Here is a 19,455-nt window from a genome sequence, read left to right as displayed (position 1 = left end):
AAGATGCATTAAATCCGCATTGCAGCCAATATTGCAATTGCACTTATTTTTGTTTGCAGTTATTGTGGCTGTTGTTGTGTTTTTATTACTTAAAAAATGTGTAGTTGTAGTAGTAGAAAAAATTTATATCCTTTTTGTTTTTTTGTAAATCAAAGTTTTGTAACACAAAACAACTACATTCATTGAGTATTCACATGAATCAAAAATAAGCTTACAAAAGTCAAAGTAGTCAACATATAAACGTATATACTTTTACATAAGTATCTTTTACATAAGCTACAACGTGTGAGGAGCCGCAGAACAAAAGGTACTTTTTTCGAATTTTTTTACAAATTGTTTTTTGGTATTTTTATAATATTTGGGTTGAAATCTTTTAGAAAAAATCAATTTCCCAAAATTTTTAAATTTTCAAAAAAGTACCTTTTGTTCTGCGGCTACTTATATGCAGGCCAATAAATAAGTGGAGGTACTGCAGGATTTTTGTGGCCTATTTTTATAGAAAGAGCAATGTGTTTTAGGAAAGAATACTTTTAATGAAAAATTGTTTTATTTAAAAAGGATTAAGAAACAAGGGTACTTTAATACGAAAATATGGAAAGAAAAAGTACTTTTTTTTTTAGAAAATATACTTTAGCAAGAAAATGTATTTTTGATAGAAAAGGTTGTTAATGTTGAAAATACTTTAGAAAGAAAAGGTACTTTTTTAGAAAAAAAAAAACTTTTGCAAGAAAATGTATGATAGAAAAGGTTGTTAATGTTGAAAATACTTTTGAAAGAAAAAGTACTTTTTTCCTTGCAAAAGTACTATTTTTAGAAAATATGCTTTTGCAAGAACATGTATTTTTGAAAAAGATACATTCGGAAGCATCTTTGTCATCTTAAGAAAGTGTGCTTTTGTAAAAAAGAGTACTTTTGTAAAAAGAGTACTTTTGTAAAAAGAGTACTTTTGTAAAAAAAAGTACTTTTGTAAAAAAAGTACTTTTGTAAAAAGAGTACTTTTGTAAGAAAGGATATTTTTGTATTAAAGCACATTGTAGGAAAATGTAGAAAAAGGAAATTTTATAACCAGAAGTTTTTCGGAAGATAGGATCTTTTTAAAGAATTTGTAAGATATTGAGCTTTTTTAAGAAAAGGTAGGTTTGTATTAAATGGCTCTCCTGCATAGTGGAGGTTTCGAACAGCTTTCCAGCTGATGTAATACAGTATTTTGAATATTTAGCAGGAATTATGCTATCGATCAGTATCTCATGAAGTTAATCCATACGAATGACTGAAGGATTTAGTTACTTTGCTGACTGTATACTGGATTCATGCAAATACATAGATTTATAAAGGCCATCATATGTAGACAAAGGAAAATAGCCGCTAGACTATTCGATAGTGTGCTGGACTATCAAAGATCGTAAGTGGTTTGTAACCAAATCTTACCATGCCGAATGGTTTTATTTGATGTTCTATGAAAAGCTTCATTATTAAACAATTTGAGCGATTTAATAGGTCTATGTAACTAGGCTGTTTGCTTTCAATTCATATACGAACATATTTCGTACTCATGTTCATATTGGGCCCTGACTGGGCCCCGTTTTCTAAAACATTACTATATATTAAGTTAGCTTATGGTCTGCTAATACAGATAAGTACTAATAATGGCAATAATAGTGTCTAAGGAGTAGTGGTGGTAGGTGGCAGAAGTAGACATTTTGAATTGTAAAATTGTAAATAATATAGAAATAATGCAAGAACTTGTGAATTTTTTTTATTGTTCACATACAATACAAATCCTTTACTAAAATTTTTTTGCATTTAAATATTTTTGATTTATATAGAAAAAGTGTTTGTTTTTTCTATAACCACTCTACTGCTACTTAAAAAGCATATGTGAAATACAGTACAAGCCTGGTATAACGAATCGCACTTTAACGAAAATCTGTAATAAAGATATATAGACTAACCATTTTAGTTTGCACTAAAATATCTGGAACATATCTTTTCGTTTCCTAACAAAGTGTTGATATAAATTATCTTCATTAAAATAATTCTAATTTGGAATGATTAGCATGCAATGTTGGACTAGATAAAAATATCAAGAAAACCAAAGCTATGAGAATCAACAACGTTAGCACCGATAACATCATGCTTCAAGGCCAACCAGTCGAATATGTAGAAAGCTTCTGCCATAGAGAAATATTGAGCGGAAATTAGAAATAAGCTCAAACAAAAAAATTACTCAAAATAATCACACATACGAGTGTTGTTTATGTTTTCACGTAGTTTTTTTTTTCTACTAATACATTCTCTGACAACTGAGTTAGGTCTTTTTAAGGAGAGTTTCCGTTCTATGTCTATTCTTTATGGCTTCTGCTATCTGTGCAGTACAGTATCAAGGAATGGCGGCGCTGAAACAGACATAAATAACAGGCTCTATATAGCGACAGCGCCATTCTGAAGACTACAACCAGTATGGAGAAACTCATATATATTCAGCCGAAGCAAGCTTAGAATATAGAACGCATGTGTAAAGTGTACTGTGTTGTTCGGAAGTGAAACTTGTTTAGTATCGAACATCATCACGCAAAAACTACAGGTGTTCATTAACAAGTGCCTCAGAATCATATGCAGAATATTCTGGCCTAACAACATCAACCTCACGGATCTCTGGAACCTTACTAACGAGGATCGCATACCAACACAAATAAAACGTAGGTAATGGAGATGGATCGGCCTTACTATCACGAAGAATTCTTGCATTATAACAAGGATGGCGATAGGGTGGAACCCTCAAGGTTCAAGAAGCCGTGTTTGGCCAAAGAATACATGGAGACAAACGATACTCCAAGATCTAGGACAGTGTAATTTTACATGGGAAGACTCGAAAACAACTGCAACAAATCGTGTAAGTTGGAGATGATTTGTGGAAGCCATATGATCCCAAGAGAGATTAAGGGAAAAAACACCCAATATATCGACCAAAGAATACATGGAGACGCCCGATATTCCAAGAACTATGACAGTGCAATCTTATATGGCAAGACGCAAAAACAACGGGAACAAATCGTGTAAGATGTCGATGCTTTGTGGAAGTCATATGCTCCCAAGAGGGGTAAGTAATAGAGGAAAAAAGGATATTCATTCAAATGTTATTTTTAATGAAAGAATATTTTTAAGAAACCAAATTCCTACCAATTAAAGCTTTATTAATATTTAATCCCAAGTCAGCCTCCCCCAGAAAAATTAAGGAGTGAGATCGAAAAAACTTTAACACAGCAGGTAGTTAATCTTAACAATTATTAAATATTTTCAACAAAACCCAACTTGTTCCTACAAAAAGTTGGCCAAACAATCAAAGGATCCGTCAAACTGATTCCAATGTTATTAAACAGTATCGGGAGACTTGTCCATTGATAGAATGCCTGGTTCAGGTAGAATGAATGTTCCACATGATGTTTCTAAAGCCAATAAATAGAAAGCATTTTCAAAAGAGCTCCCAACACATCCCGTAGGAAAGCAGTAGTACTCGGACTATTTGCTACGAAAAGTTAAAGCCAATGCAGGTTTAAAAACATACAAGGCTCAAAAAGTTCCTGACAGGAACTCTGCTAAAAATTTAGAGGCCAAAAGCAGAGCAAGGACAAAAATATACCTGCTGCATAATGGATGACAAAACGTATGTTCTGGAAAATGTTTCGCAGCTTCCGGGTCAATATTTTTATGTTGCTAATGCTCGAGTAAATATTGTAGAAATGTTTAGGACCCAAAAGCAGAAAAATTTCCCAAAAAGTTCTTGGCTAGCAATATGCAGTTGCGGCAAAAGAACACAGATAAAACAGATTCGTGATAGCAACCGAATTTGTTGCCAATCGAATGATTCTGCATTAGTGATCGAATTTTATTGGCTACAATATTTTAAAAAGGGTAACAAAATTTTGGTTTCTTCAAACGAAATTCTTCTTTGTCAACTGACTTTCTGTTGATAGAACCGAAAAATTCTACGTGTGCTACCGAGTCATTCGATTGACAACAAATTCGGTTGCTATCACGAATCTGTTTTCTCTGTGAAGCCAAACATTTGTTACAAAAAGCTCTATAAATACAGAAATTTTCTTCAAAGAATGTTTACAAAAGAGGAGGCTTCCATTCATAAGACTTCTTAGTTTTGGCCAGATTTGTTATCCTGTAACTATGGTAAGCAAGGGCTTGAGTGGTACAAGAACAATAATGTGGTATTTGTACCAAGAGAGGCAAATCCTCCAAACTGCCTCTAGCTAAGGCCTGTGGAGAGATATTGGGCTCTTATTAAAAGAGAATTGAAGAGCACAAAAAAAGGTGTCCAAAAGTGTGGTAGATTTTAAATGGCGATGGACTACCAGTTCGAAAACAGTGACAGGAAGCACTATAAAAACCGTAATGGAAGGATACAACCCTTTATGTATATTCTGGATCCTTATAGATAGCGGAGTCGATTAAGCCATGTCCGTCTGTCTGTATGTCTGTCTGTTGAAATCAACTTTCCGAAGCCCCCAAATAACTTACATACACGATTCATACATCAATATCTCAGGAATTCTTCCGGCTCGGTTGCTATAAAATCTCGATTTTTGACCTATTTTTTACCTATATCTGGATTACTAAGTCATTAGTATAGACAATATGGATATCTGATAATAGATATTTCAAAGACCTTTGCAACGACGTATATAAGTAAGTTGGACCTACAATGGTTTTTTACCCATTCGGGTTAAACAATTTTTTAACCCGAGTTTTTTTTCATCAAAATTATTGTTTAGCTAAATATTTAAAAAAAAATTGAAAAACCAAAAAAAAAAAATTTATAAAATTTAAAAATTTTTTTTTTTAAATTTAATAAATTTTAAAAAATAATTCGGAAAAAAATTTTTTTCCATAAAAACAAAAAACTATGGAAATATTAAAAATATTTAAAATTTTTATTTTGAAGTATAAGTTGGTGAAGGGTATATAAGATTCGATACAGCCTTAATTGTTTTTTATTAACATTTATGTATTTTAAGATTTTTTCGATCTCAGTCCTTAATAAAAACTACAAAAGATTGAGTAATACATCTCGATATAAGGAATTTTTCGATTTAACAAATAGGCCTGGCAACATATCGTTCGTTATACCAAGATTTCCCTGTAAAATGCATATAAACTGCGTTTGATTTGGTTGTGAGCTGAGTTGGTTTTTTTTCTCGGCATGCACATGCAATCTTGTGCATTTCAATATAAATAAAAAAAAAATTATACTTTTTTCGTTTTTGTCTATATGGATTCATGGTAAACTGGCATTTGTGTGTTTTTTTGCGTTTGGATTACTTATCTACTCCTTCCTTTTAACTGCTTAACTTTAATTTTTTTTTTGGTGTGTTTGATTTGTTGCAACAAACTCCTGGTACTTGGTGTATATTCTATATGCAATTTCTGCTGGCCATTATCCTTGTACGTAGCTGAACTTCTATATAGACATTTTCATAATATATCTATGGATTTGTTTACTTGTGAGTGCTAGTATTTGTTTGTACTGTTTTTGCCAAATGCATTCATTGTTTTTTGCTTCAAAAAAAAAAAAATGAACTGCATTTACTGCATTGTCAATGTTCTACTTCAGACATTTATATATTCTTTTTGGTTTTTTTTAGCTTTTTTCTGTTGTGATGATTTTTTTTTGAGGTTATTTAAGTTGTTTGGTATTTTTGGGGGGTTTGAGTCTTCAAAATGCAAACTTATTTTTGTTGTTGATTGCATTTCTTGCTCGTCATCGTTGTTGGTTGGTACTGCAAGTATTTCGTATTTCGTTTCGCTTGATATTTCATTTCGTTTTCGAGTTTATAATTACATTTTGCCTCTGGAGTACTCTACTCGTTCTCATAATATTTTAGATATGAAAGAAGACCTATCAGCTGTTTTGGGGGAGGGGTGCATTTTTTCGGTGTAAAAAAAATAGATTAATTTTTTATAAGGAAAAATTCCCAAAAGGATTAAAATGCAATAAGAGCCTTAAGATTTGTAATAAAAAGATGCAAGTGGAGATGTAATGGAGAATAACGATGGCAGGGGTTTTAAAATCAAAATGTTTATTTAATAAACTCGAAACTGGATACGAAAGCTCATGAAAAAAGCTCGTTTAAGGTATTGTGAGAAGTTTTGAAACATAAAAAACTGTTATATTTGCTATAGCTTATGTGGAATGTGTTCCATCGGTTTCAACGTGCGAAAGATGGTTTGTGAGGTTCAGAAGTGGTGATTTTGACACATATATCTATCAGGCCAGAAGTGGAGGCATTACTTCATGAAGATTATTGTCAAACTGAACCAGAGCTTGCAAAATCATTGGGAGCAGCAGGATTCATCCAAAAGCAGGAAAATTGGATATCATACGAATTGAAGCCAAGATACCATGAAAGACAATTTTGCATGTCAGAAATAATGCTTTATCGCTATAAGAGAAAATCATTTTTGCACCGAATCATTACTTGTGATCAAAAATGTATCCATTACGATAATCCGAAGTGTAAGAGATCGCACGTGAAGCCCTACCAAAGCCTAATATTCATGGCGCTAAGGTAATGCTTTGTATTTGGTGGGAGCCCTATCTACTATGACCTGCTGAAATGAGGACAGACCATCAAATGGAACCTGTAGCGAATGCAACTGATTCGTTTGAAGCTAGCAAAATGTTGATATCTCTATAATAATATTTCAGGAGGACATTTGTATGGGGGATAGGTGAAATAATGGATTGATTTTTATCAGTTGCTATCGAAATATCATCGAAGTTGCGATCTGTAGTTTGCGCATAAATTTACGTGGAAAGCCAGCCAGCAAGCAAGATGGAAGGACATTGTAAAATCAGATTCTGAGTCGATCGGAATATTTATAGGACAACGAATAATACCCTCCCAATTATGGTGGCGTAGGGTATAAAAATTACTTAAAATAATCACACATACGAGTATTGTTTTTGCTTTCACATGGTTTTTTTTTACTAATACATTCTCAGCACTTAGGTTTTTGACAAAAGAGTATTTCCCTATTGTTTTGAATCAGTTCAGTTGTCTTTTACTTCAAACTTTTACTGACAATTTCCTTAGAATATTAAAAAATTAAAACCAAAATATTTCAAACTAAACCTAGTTAATCACAATGTTCGAAGAACCTTTCAAACTAACCAAACGTTTTCGCTATCAAGAAGAATACGGCAGAATGCAGCACAGAACATCGTGGACCAAGGTCATATTAAATCTGGAAAAAGGCACCATATTATTGCGAACTCCCCACCATTGGCTATTACTTATAATCTTCTATACAATATTTTTCAGTGGCATCATCTGCTTATGGTTCTTGTGCTATTGGGTCTTTGAGAAAACTCTTGTAAATGAACAACCTAAATGGCTTTTAACACAACCAGGATTTAGTTTTGAACCCGCCACAACATTTCGTGAGAATTATTTGAAAATTGAGTTTAATGAGCAGTCCTTAGAGGAAGTTGATGATATTGTGGAACACATCAATAAAGCTCTCCAAAAATATGGTAAAATTCCACAACATTATTTTGGGGAATGTGAAAATCATCATGATTATGGCTATAGGCAACGTAAGCCTTGCTTTTTTCTCAAGATAAATCGTATAATAGGCTTTAAAACTCAACCTATAGAGAGTATTAACGATTTGCCCCATGACACACCCCAAGAAATGTATGAATATTTACAAAACCTATCCAAACAAGAGCTTAAGCAACGCATATGGATTTCATGTGAATCCAGGCCAGCTCTCAAGTTTTTGTATTATCCCCAGCGATTTTATGAAATCTCCAATGTGGATTATGATGCCTCCAAAAGCTATATTAATTCTAATGATGCTAAAGCCTTTTATAATGAAAGTGATTTCAAACGCATTATAGCTGTACAAATCGAAAATATTTCTGTGAATATTAAACATCATGTACGTTGCTTTCTGTGGGCTAAAAATATTGTTAGAGATTTAAAGGGTAGAATGGGCCGGGGTTTGGTGCGTTTTAGTTTTGAAATTAAATCGTGAAATACAATAAAAATGGAAAATAAAATTGAATATTATTTTGCAAATGAATTGTTTGTATTATTCTTGTTGTTTTTAGTAAAACTAAAAAGGAAAACTTAATAAAATGAATTAATAGAAGTTAAAACAATGAAAGAAAACGGAAATGCACAGAGGACAGTGGCTGGCAAAAGAGAAAATAAGATAGAATATTTGTATTATAGATATAACAAAATTGTTGGCTTTCGGACAGAATATTTTTAAATTATATATGAACGAAATAAACTAATCTGAAGCTCACTGTTATTTAAGAAAAATTCAATGGAACCAATTAATTAAACAATCTCTGTTTAATACATCTTAAAAGGGCATTCGTTCTATTATTTCAACATTTATTTTCAATAACAATGATTTCGTTTTTTCAGGGATAGCATTAAAACAATAATTGAAGGCAGTTTTTAAGAGCTTTGAAAAGCTTTTTATTATTTTTTTGCAAAATCGTCTTTATTTTTGCAAATTTGAATACATTTTGAAATAGTTTTGTGATTGTGTTAAAATATGGTGCCATTTTAATTAAAGCTTTGGATCAAGATACTTAAGTTATACTTAAACTTTAATACATTATTTTCTTTTCTATTCAAAAGATTTTGAAAATAACCAAACACTTTTTGAATTAGAAACTTATGGAATTGTTTTGAATTTCAAAAGCTTTTGAAATTTAAATATCAATACAATAAATATAAATACATATATTTTAAGAGTTTTGGCTTAAAGAGCTTTTTGGCAAGAAAAAGCTTTGGTGAACGCTTTGCTAAATAAATGAAAAATTTTAATTTTTTTTTAGAGCTTTTAAGTTTTAGAATTTAAGTTTTACATTTTTTTGTTATTGATAAACTAGCAGCTTAAAGCTTTCGAGCAAAAAAACATTAAACATTCATTAGAGCTCTAAGGAAATATTTTTTAATTTTTAAATGAAGTTGTTTTTATAAAATTTTGAATTTTTTTAAAATAAAATTAAAGAAAATCGAAACTTTTAATTCTATATTTTTAAATAAAACATTTTGTTTTTGATAAGCTAGCAGTTTAAAGCTTTCGAGCTAGAAACCAATGTTAAAGCTTTCAGAAAATTGTTTTTAATTTAAACTTTTGAATTTGTTTTCTATTTAAAAGCTTTCGATATTTAGCCTAACTTTATTTTAAATATATATTTTAAAAAGCTTTTTCTCAAGTAAAAGCTTTTCATCAATTCATGAAGTTTCATATTAAGGTTTGTAAGCTTTTTAAATTTATAAATTTTACATTTTTTAGAAAAGGCTTTTAATTTTCTTTTAAATTTTATGCTTTATAATTGCAAATGATATTGGTTTTACAACTTTTTAAAATTTAAACATTTTCTGATAAAAACCTTTTTATTTTGTTGGCGATATTTATTGATTTTCCAGCTTTTGAATTATATTGTTTGTAAATTGCTTTTGTTTCATATTATTTAATTTATTAGAATTTTATTTATTTAAGCTTTTTAGTAAAAAAGCTTTTTTACCATTTTTTATTGTTGTTTTCATATTATATTTCCAATAAACATATTTTTGAGTTTTATCCCATATTAAAAAGCTTTTGCCTTACAGCTTTTGTGGCCTTAACATACATATTTTTCTAAACTGTTGACCTTAAGAGTTTCTAAAAATAAAAAGCTTTTAAATTTCATGAAATTAATAAAAAAGCTTTTCTATTTTAAAACAGCTTTGTTTCATTCTACATTTTAAACTCGAAATGAACTTAAATTTTTAATTAGCTGTAGCTCGTAATAGTTAGATGTTTCATTTTGTAAAAAGGCTACTTGAAATTTCTTTAAATCTAAAAAAAAACTTGTAATTTCTTAAACATAAAATCTCCCTTAAAATGTTTGAATATTTGTTCTTTGCTTTGAAGTATTTCCCTTTTCTTTCATCTTTAGAAAATAGTTCTTAGAAGTTGAAGAAGTTTTTCGTACCACCCTCACCACTGTTCAATAATATGCCACAATAATTGCATTGGCAATGGGCAAACAGAGTCTTTAGGCTCATAAACAATTAAAATCATTTTGGTTAGATGATGAATGTTGCTGGTGGATAGTGGTGGATAAGTCGGTTGGGTGAAGGAGGCTTATTGCATAACAAGTGCATTTTTCTCTCTATTAAAAACCTCAAGCTTTTATTTATGATTAAGTTCGTTTTTTTTTTGGTTTTTGTTTTGTTGCTGCAAGTTTGCTTTGTTTTGTTTTTGCTCTAACGCATAAGGAAGGTAGACCTTTCATAAAATTCTGTTATTTACTTTTGAAAATATACTCCATGGATTTCCGTTGCCCAGCCTCTAGTACAAACCCCTGCTATCACTTACAGATGCTAATGAAAACAACAACAACAAATGCAGGAGAAGCAAATAAATGAGAATAATAATAGAGTTCATGATGTAGCTGTTTTCTCAAACTCCCCATACCTGGCATTTCCTTCTACTTCTTCCTTTTTAATGTCCGCTTTAAACTGGCCAGAGTGTAGATGTTGAAAGTCCTTGTGTTTTAATGCAATTTGTTTTAATATTATTGTTGTTGTTGTTGTTGTTGCTGCTATTGCTGTTGTGTTTGTTTTATTTCATTATTAAACTCCCCAATATTTTTCTATTTGTTAAATACATTTCTTTCCTTGTATATTTTTTATAATTCTTTTTTTTGGGGTCCCTTTTTCTTGCTTCTTAATACTGACTTGGCCTGTCCAACCAGCCCTGCCTCATACTTTGTCTAAAAATTTACAACAACTACAACAAAATTTTGTTTTTCTGTATTTACAAAAAAAAAAAAAAGAAACAGAAAACAATTTGCATCCGTTGCATTTATTTATTTGTTTTTGTGTGTTTTTTTTTCTACTCTTCTCAGTTTATTCAGAGTTTATTTTTGGTTGTTGTTGTTGCTGCTACTGTTTTGAAAGTTGTTCTCTCCCTTCCATCTTAAAGCTGTAGAGAAGTCATCTTTGAACTTTTCTACAGTTTTTGTTGTTGTTGTTGCTGTTGCTGTTGCTACTGCTGCTTGCTGCTGTTGTTTTATTTTTAATTAATTAATGTGCTGCTACTGCTGCTTCTACTAAAACTTCTTGGAGAGAAGGCCTTAAAAGTGTGTAAACTTTTTTAGAATAGGATTGTGGCTGAATTTGGTATATTTAAAGATCGAAGATTGAGGGCTATGAGAAGATCTTTGATCTATATAAAGCTCTAAGATTGAGGCTAAAAGTGGTATATATATAGATCTACCAAGGTGTGCCATAAAGTTTGAATGAAATACAGGTATTTTGTTTTTCAACATAGTCTCCAATGAGCTCTAGCACTTTCTCCAACGTTTCTCCAATTTTTGTATCCCTTCCAAAAAATACAATTTGTCAAGGTCATCAAATAATTTATTTTTTGTGAGATGATTTCATTGTTGGTGCCTTTTTCTCTTTTTCCAGACATTTCTTCAGGACACAAGAAATATTCGCTCAGGCCTAAATTCGGAGAATAGGGCGGACTAAGTCATGAATTTTTGCTTTGGAAACTGGACATGTGAGCACTCTATTCCATCTTGCGGAATGCTTTCTCATACCCAATTTATCATTCAACATTGAAACCAATTAGCCAAATGAGATCTCTATGGCTTCCACAGTCTCTCGCACTTGCAATCTCCGATCGGTCAACACAATATCGTGATTTTTTTCAATTGTTTCGGGTGTAAAGACCTCAACGTTCGGCATATTCCGTGGTTGTACGTCCACAACGTAAATCAGTAAACCACTTTTTTACCATTGAAATTTATGGTGCAGATCTCCCATAGCATTTACCAAGCCTAGGCTTTAGTTGAGTGATGTTTTTTTCCGCAAAAAATAATGCTTAATGAGCAGACGAAATTCACTTTTTTCAAATTTCTCCTCAAGTCACGAGATAGTCTGCTATTAATGTCTGTCAAACAAAAACTAAATGCTTGCTCAAATTTGGACAGAAGTCAACTGACAGATGCCTATTGACAGAACTAGTGTTGCCCTTTCAGTTATGAAACGGGTGATCAACGATTGGGAACAAAATTGGACTATAGAAAGATTGAAGCTATTGACCCCCAATTGACCCAAAAATAGTCTACAAATGTTCTAGGATTAACTCTAAGCCTGGTCTATATAAAGGTCAACTGTTGAAGCTAAAATTGATCCATATAAAGACCCACGATTGAAGCTATAATTGGTCTATATAACGATCTATGATTGAGGCTGAAACTGGTCTATATAAAGATGAACTGTTGAAGCTAAACTTGGTCTATATAAAGATCAACTGTTGAAGCCAAAATGTATCCATATAAAGACCTACGATTGAAGCAAAAATTAATTCATATAAAGAGCTTGGATTGAGGCTACATTTGCTCTATTTAAAGATCTATGATTGTTCTATAAAAAATCTGAATTAGGTTTATGCAAAGATCTTCAATTGAGTCAACATTTGGTTTATAAAATATCTACTATTACTACTAATTGTAAAGTATATAAAGATCTACGATAAATGTAAAATTTTGGGTATACAATTGATGCTAGATCTACGATTGATCCTAAATTGGGGTACATAAAGGATAGGAAACTCATTCCAAATTTTATGTATAAAACGATCTTCGATTGATGTTAAATTTTGCGGTATTTAAAAATCTACGTCTAATTTGAATTTTGGTCTACGATTGGCTTGAAATTTAATGATTGAAGATTGATGGTAAATATGAAATTTGATGAATATAAAGATCTAGGATTGTTTTGAAATTTGGGGAATATGTTGACCTGTCATTCATTATAAAATTTGTAGATGTGAAAATCTACCAATGAATCCCACAAAAAGATCAATGACTAATTTGATGAACGTAAAGATCAACGATTGGCTAGAAATTTAGTGAATGTTATGATCTATCATTTGTAAATGTACAGATCTACAAATGAATTGAATAGAGATATAGAATTGTGGCTGAAATTGGTCTATATAAAGATCGAGGATAAATTTTATGAATGCGGAAATCTACCAATGATGCTTAGTTTTTGTGAAAGTAAAGATCTACGTTTAGTTATATAAATATTTACGATTGATTCACAATTTAGTTTGTGGAAAGATCTTTAATTGATGCTATTTTATGATGTTGTATATGAAGACCTACGAATGACGCTAGAGATCTATGATTTATGGTATTTAAAGAACTGCGATTGATACATAAATTATTCTATAAAATTTTTTTTCCGAATGAAATCAAAAATGCCTTGCGAATACCTTCTTTTAACTCGCTGCTCTTAAACTCTTCTAAAACAATCAGGTGTACGTTTTCTACAAGTTAAATTTCGTACCACGTACCATACTCGTCGTCGTAGACCCACACAACTCTTGGATAGGCTCTCTTTTGCTGCTTCTTCTGGTTCTTTACATAATTTAAGTAGTATTTCGTACTTTTTTTTTGTGTAAATGTATTTATATTTGAGAGAATTAAAAAAAGTAGAAGAAACAAACTTTGTACCTGTATTTACCTTTCAAGTTTGGTAGTTGTTTTCTGGTGTAGGTGGGTTGGTTGGTGGTTGACATGGCTATGGAATGGTGCCGGGTTCTTTTTAGTTGTTACAAAATTTAAGTAAATTTTTTGTTTCAGTTTTGGTTATACTTATGCAAGTTGGTGGTAAGTGAAAAAACAAAAAAATAAAAAAAAATACTGCTGGTATAAGATCAAGTAGAAGAAAGTTAAGTTCATTTGGATGGAAGTTGCAACTTTTATTTAGGCTGGAGTTTTGTGTTGAGTTATTTATGATGTTTTTTTTTTCTATGAATTTTTTATAAAAGCAAAATTTTTTTTCACAGTGGTTATGACAAGGAATTTGTGTAAGTGTTATTAAAAAATGAGATTTAAGGAGTGTTTTATTAAAAAAACTAGAGAATATTTAAAACGTTATTTATTAGAAAAAACTAAAAGGATTTAAGTAACTCATTGCTGATATTATTGATGACATTAGACCCAAGTGGGTTGGATATATAGTCGGAAAATATAAATAGTAAATACTTTATAGGTTTTAGAAAACTAAAATAATCTGTGCTCAACTGTCTAAAAAGCCTCAGCTATTAAAAGCAAATTTCTTAAATTTATATTTAATAGAAATTTTCTCCAAATATTTTAAACCTAATACAAAAAGCTATCTGTCTTTATCTGTTCTTTTTAAATGGCCCTTCTCTTAATTTTTTTTATTCTCAAAGACCTCTTTTTTGCAATTCCTTTAATTTAACATTTTTAATTAAACAATTTCTTGATTTTTTTTTTTACATTTTAATGCATTCTATTGTTGGTACTCATTCCAATTACGTAAAACTAAATGATTTGATGAAATAAAAACCGCGTAATGCACAAAATTATTGAAAGGAGGAACTCATTCATAAACATCTTTTCTTTTATGCTCTTTATTAAATGCATCAGCGTCAGTGTACGAAAAAAAAATAATAAATAAATATATTATCAAGACTGACTCGACTTCACTGCTTAAATTAAAGAAAATGCTAAAATATTATTTATTTGAAAACACGATAGTAGTGAGGGGAAGAAAAGTAGCAGTAATAATTTAAAATAAGATAAAAGTTCACATCTACAAATGAGGATAAAACTGGTCTATATAAAGTTCTAGGACTGATATTGGAATTTGAGTATATAAAGATCTACGATTGAAGCTATAATTGGTCTAAATAAAGATCTACGATTGAAGCTAAAATTGGTCTACATAAAGATCAACTGTTGAAGCTAAAATTGGTCTACATAAAAATCAACTGTTGAAGCCAAATTTGGTCTATATAAAGATCAACTATTGAAGCTAAAATTGGTCTATATAAACATCGACGATTGAGGCTAAAATTTGTTCTATATAGAGATCATTTGTTGAAGCTAAAATTGCTCTACATAAAGATCATATATTGAAGCCAAAACTGATCTTCATAAAGATCAACTGTTGAAGCTAAAATTGGTCTACAAAAAGATCAACTATTGGTCTACATAATGATCTATGATTGAGGCTAAAATTGGGTATATAAGGATCTTCGATTGAAGCTATAATTGGTCTATATAATGATCTATGATTGAAGTAAAAATTAGTCTACATAAAGATCAACTATTGAAGCTAAAATTGGTCTACATAAAGATCCTTGATTGAAGCTTAAATTGATCATTTAATGACCTAGGATTGAGGCTAAAACTGGTCTGTATAAAGATCAACTATTGAAGCTATAATTGGTCTATATAATGACCTACGATTGAATCTGAAATTAGTCTGTATAAAGATCAACGATTATAGCTAAAATTGGTCTAAATAAAGATCTTCGACTGAAGCTAAAATTAGTCCATATAAAGATCAACGATTGAAGCCATAATTGGTCTATATAAAGACCAACGATTGAAGCCATAATTGGTCTATATAAAGATCTATGATTGAGGCTAAAATTTGTCTATATAGAGATCTACGATTGAAGTTAAAATTGGTCTATATAATGATATATGATTGAGGTTAAAATTGGGTATATAAATAATGATATATGATTGAGGCTAAAATTGGGTATATAAAGATCTTCGATTGAAGCTATAATTGGTCTATATAATGATCTACGATTTATGCTAAAATTAGTCTACATAAAATCCTTCATTGAAGCTTAAATTGGTCATTTAAAGATCTACGATTGAGGCTAAAACTGGTCAGTATAAAGATCAACTATTGAAGCTATAATTGGTATATATAATGATCTACGATTGATGCTGAAATTAGTCTATATAAAGATCAACGATTAAAGCTTAAATTTGTCTAAATAAAGATCTTCGACTGAAGCTAAAATTAGTCCATATAAAGATCAACGATTGAAGCCATAATTGGTCTATATAAAGACCAACGATTGAAGCCATAATTGGTCTATATAAAGATCTATGATTAAGCTAAAATTGGTCTATATAAAGATCAACTATTAAAGCTGAAACTGGTCTAAATAAAGATCATCGATGGAAACTAAAATTAGTCTATATAAATATCAACTTTTGAAGCTAAAATTGGTCTAACTAAAGATCTTGGATTGAAGCTAAAATTGATATATAAAAAGATCTACGATTGAGGCTAAAACTGGTCTATATAAAGATCAACTATTGAAGCTGAAATTGGTCTAAACAAAGATCATCGATTAAAGCTAAAATTAGTCTACATAAATATCAACTTTTGAAGCTATAATTGGTCTAACTAAAGATCTTGGATTGAAGCTAAAATTGGTCTATATAAAGATCTATGATTGATGCTAAATCTGGTTTATATAAAGATCAATGATTGAAGCTAAAATTGCTCTACATAAAAATCTACAATTGAAGCTAAAACTGGCCAATGTAAAGATCAACGGTTGATTAAAATATCTAGAATATCTGATGTCTATATAAAGATCCATGATTAAATCTAATACTAGTAAATCTTAAACGCTGATGATTTAGGCCAAAATTCGTCTATATAATGATCCAAGCTTTAAAAAGTATTTCGGTGACCATTTCTGTATTTAAATTTCTCTCTCTTCTTTTTCTCTTTATCATTAATTTCTTTAGAAACACATTTCTTTTTGTTTTTGTTGCCGTAGTTGTTGTTGTTGTTGCTGTTGTATGCATATTCCTTGCAAGGCCCATAAACGAAAGACATTTCAATTCAGCAAATATTTTTCTGGGGCAACAAACGTCAAGGGGAAGACAGGAAATATTTTATTCATAAATTCTAGGTTTTTGGGGTTGCACACTACTCTCGTCAAGCTGCCACATCGATGACGAACATATCTACAATACATAGCAGTATGTAGTGTAGCACCTTACAATAAGAATCAACATTTTTTTGTAGCAACATCAGCCTGACTAACTGCCACATCTTGCATAAAAATTAAAAGCACGTGAGTTTTAATGTATGTTGCTGGTGTATGTATGCAATGCACTTGTTGTCAAAGCTTAATTGAAGGCATCAAGATTTTTTGTATATGTACTTTTACAAACGACTTGGCATACAAAAAAAAAAAATAAAAGAAATGTTAATAAAAAATATCGCAGAAGAAAGAAAACTGAACTGAACACAAGATGCAACCGTCGCAGTCCACAATCTCAGACACAAACGTAGCAAGCAACGACTTTGCTCAATCCTTTCATATAAGTTTTTATTTTGGATTTTTTGATTTTATTGCTTGTTGGCTGGCTGGTGCCGTAGCTGAATGCAGCAGCCGCTGCATTCTGTCGTCATCACTCAGTCAGTCAGTCATCTTTTTATATAGAGAACTTTTTCTTTTTACAAATCTTTTGTTTTCCTTTCTTTGAATTATTTCTGTACAAATTTGTTTATTTGCTGTTTTTTTTTGTATTTGTGCATAAATGCACAAATAAGAGCTTTTTGTTGTTATAATAGTTGTTGTTGTTTTTGCAACATTTTTCTTGCTGTTGCCGTTTTCTCTGAAGACAATTCTAAGGTAAAGGTACTTGAAATTAAGTAACGTCAAATTGTATATAGAGTTGGTTATGAATGTGTGTGTGTAATTTTTTTATAATCATATGTATGTGTGTGTTGATGTATTTGTGCAGAAGCTTGTTTCTACCTTTGGGGTTTTTTGTTTTGAGTAACGAATGCAATTAAGTCTCAAGTTATTAACTTAAATAGAATAAAAGATAAAGAAAAATTTGTTGCAAAACAGCAAAGAAATGTAGGATAAGACATGATAGCTTGAATACACTGTAAAAACAATATGTATATTAAAGGATCATAAATCAGATATTTGGCTTTATTAAGATCTACGATCAAAGCTGTAATTTGTCTCTATAAATATCTACTACCCAGCAGTTAAGCAAGTAGTTAATGTAACCCTTAAATACAGTAATTGTCACAAATGTCTTATCACTTGGCTAACTCCATTTTATATATTTTGGTCATTTGACACGTGTGTGCACTTTGTAGTGCAGAGAGAAGACAATTGGTTACTTTATACATCCCAAGTAATCTAGCGTGATGACAATTGACACTTAAGTGTCTCTAAGTAATCTGGAGTGTAGTCACTTTAAACGTTTTGTGAGTAATTCGTACAAACTGGTTTTATACAAATTGGGTTGATATAATTCTCATATAGTTTATTTTTATTTTTGCTTAAGTATCTGGTATCCCATGTAACATAGCATGAAGTCAATAGACACTTTAGTGTCTCTTAGTAACCTATGGAGAAGTCACTTCATACTTTTTTTGTACTGCACTTTATTTTACCCACCAGAAGCGTTGACTACTTTCGATCAGCTATCAGATAGTCACACTGTATCAAAAGAGTCAATTGAACCCCTTCTTAGGACATGTACGTGTTAAAATAACTAGTCAAGTAGCTGATCAAGTAACCAGTTGCAAAGCTAGTAAGGTAACTGATGCTATGTAACCAGTATGTGAATCTAATGCGTTGCCTACTTTGGACCAGCTATTAGACAGTCCCATTGTAATCAAAAAGAGACAATTGACCCCCTGCATAGGACATGCCCGTGTTAAAATGACTAGTCACGTGGCTATCGAAGTAACTAGCTCCCACCCTAAAGGTTGGGTAAAATCACTAGTTCGGTACTGTCTCCTCGAACTGCTGGGTATCTAAGCTTAAATTTGTTTTTATAAATAACTACGATCAAAGCTGTAATTTGTCTCCACATATGTCTACCATCTAAGCTAAAATTTGTCTCTATATAAAGATCTACGATCAAAGCAGTAATTTGTCTCTGCTAGTGTCTATCACCTAAGATCAAATGTTTCTTTATGAAGATCTACGATCAAAGCTGTAATTTGTCTCTGCAAGTGTCTATCATCTAAGGTGTAATTTCTCTTAATAAAGATGTGTAATTTGTCTCCACAAATATCTACCATCTAATGTGTAATTTTTCTATATAAAGATCTGCGACCAAATCTGTAATTTGTCTCTATAAATGTCTACCACCAAAGGTGTAATTTCTCTTTATAAAAATCTGCGATCAAAGCTGTAATTTGTATCTAAAAGTATAAAATCTAAAATATGATAGAAATATATTTGTTGAAATCACAGGTATTAGTCAAAAATTTGTCTTTATAAAGATCTACGATAAAGTCAGAACTACTATTATTTCAAAAAAAGTTGTTTATAAAGATCATTGATTAAGTTGGAAATTTAGCTTTATAAAGATCCACGTTTTGTCACAAATTTGTGTTTATAAAGATCTACGATTATGTCGGAAACTTATGTCTAGAATGATCTGCGATTAAGTTAGAAATTTGTGTTTTTAAATGTATCATGATAATGATCTACAGTTAAGTCCGAAATTTGTCTTTCGAAAGAAATACGATCAATAATGAAGTTTGTCTTTATAAAAGATCTCCAACTAAGTCAGGA

The 19,455-nt window shown here is 30.9% G+C and overlaps 1 protein-coding gene and 1 long non-coding RNA gene across 2 annotated transcripts in view; one reads left to right on the top strand and one right to left on the bottom strand.

Moving 5' to 3' along the window:
* LOC135948909 (uncharacterized) overlaps positions 1–19,455 on the bottom strand; it is a 199,789-nt gene that overhangs the window by 75,964 nt on the left and 104,370 nt on the right. The window lies entirely within an intron of this gene.
* Positions 2,759–8,052, top strand: LOC135948839 (sodium/potassium-transporting ATPase subunit beta-1-like). Its single transcript, XM_065498294.1, has 2 exons — positions 2,759–2,893; positions 7,150–8,052. Exons 1-2 carry the CDS (start codon positions 2,759–2,761, stop codon positions 8,050–8,052), a joined length of 1,038 nt encoding a protein of 345 aa, XP_065354366.1.

This window comes from Calliphora vicina, chromosome 1, assembly GCF_958450345.1.
Source record: "Calliphora vicina chromosome 1, idCalVici1.1, whole genome shotgun sequence".
Lineage (NCBI taxonomy): Eukaryota > Metazoa > Arthropoda > Insecta > Diptera > Calliphoridae > Calliphora > Calliphora vicina.
The sequence above is the reverse complement of the archived record's forward strand: the minus strand, read 5'-3'. Positions and strand labels throughout refer to the sequence as shown.

Coding starts and splice junctions, on each gene's coding strand:
- LOC135948839 (XM_065498294.1), top strand. CDS start 2,759: ATGGCGATAGGGTGGAACCCTCAAGGTTCAAGAAGCCGTGTTTGGCCA. Junction 2,894..7,149: donor AAACAACTGCAACAAATCGT/GTAAGTTGGAGA, acceptor AACTAAACCTAG/TTAATCACAATGTTCGAAGA.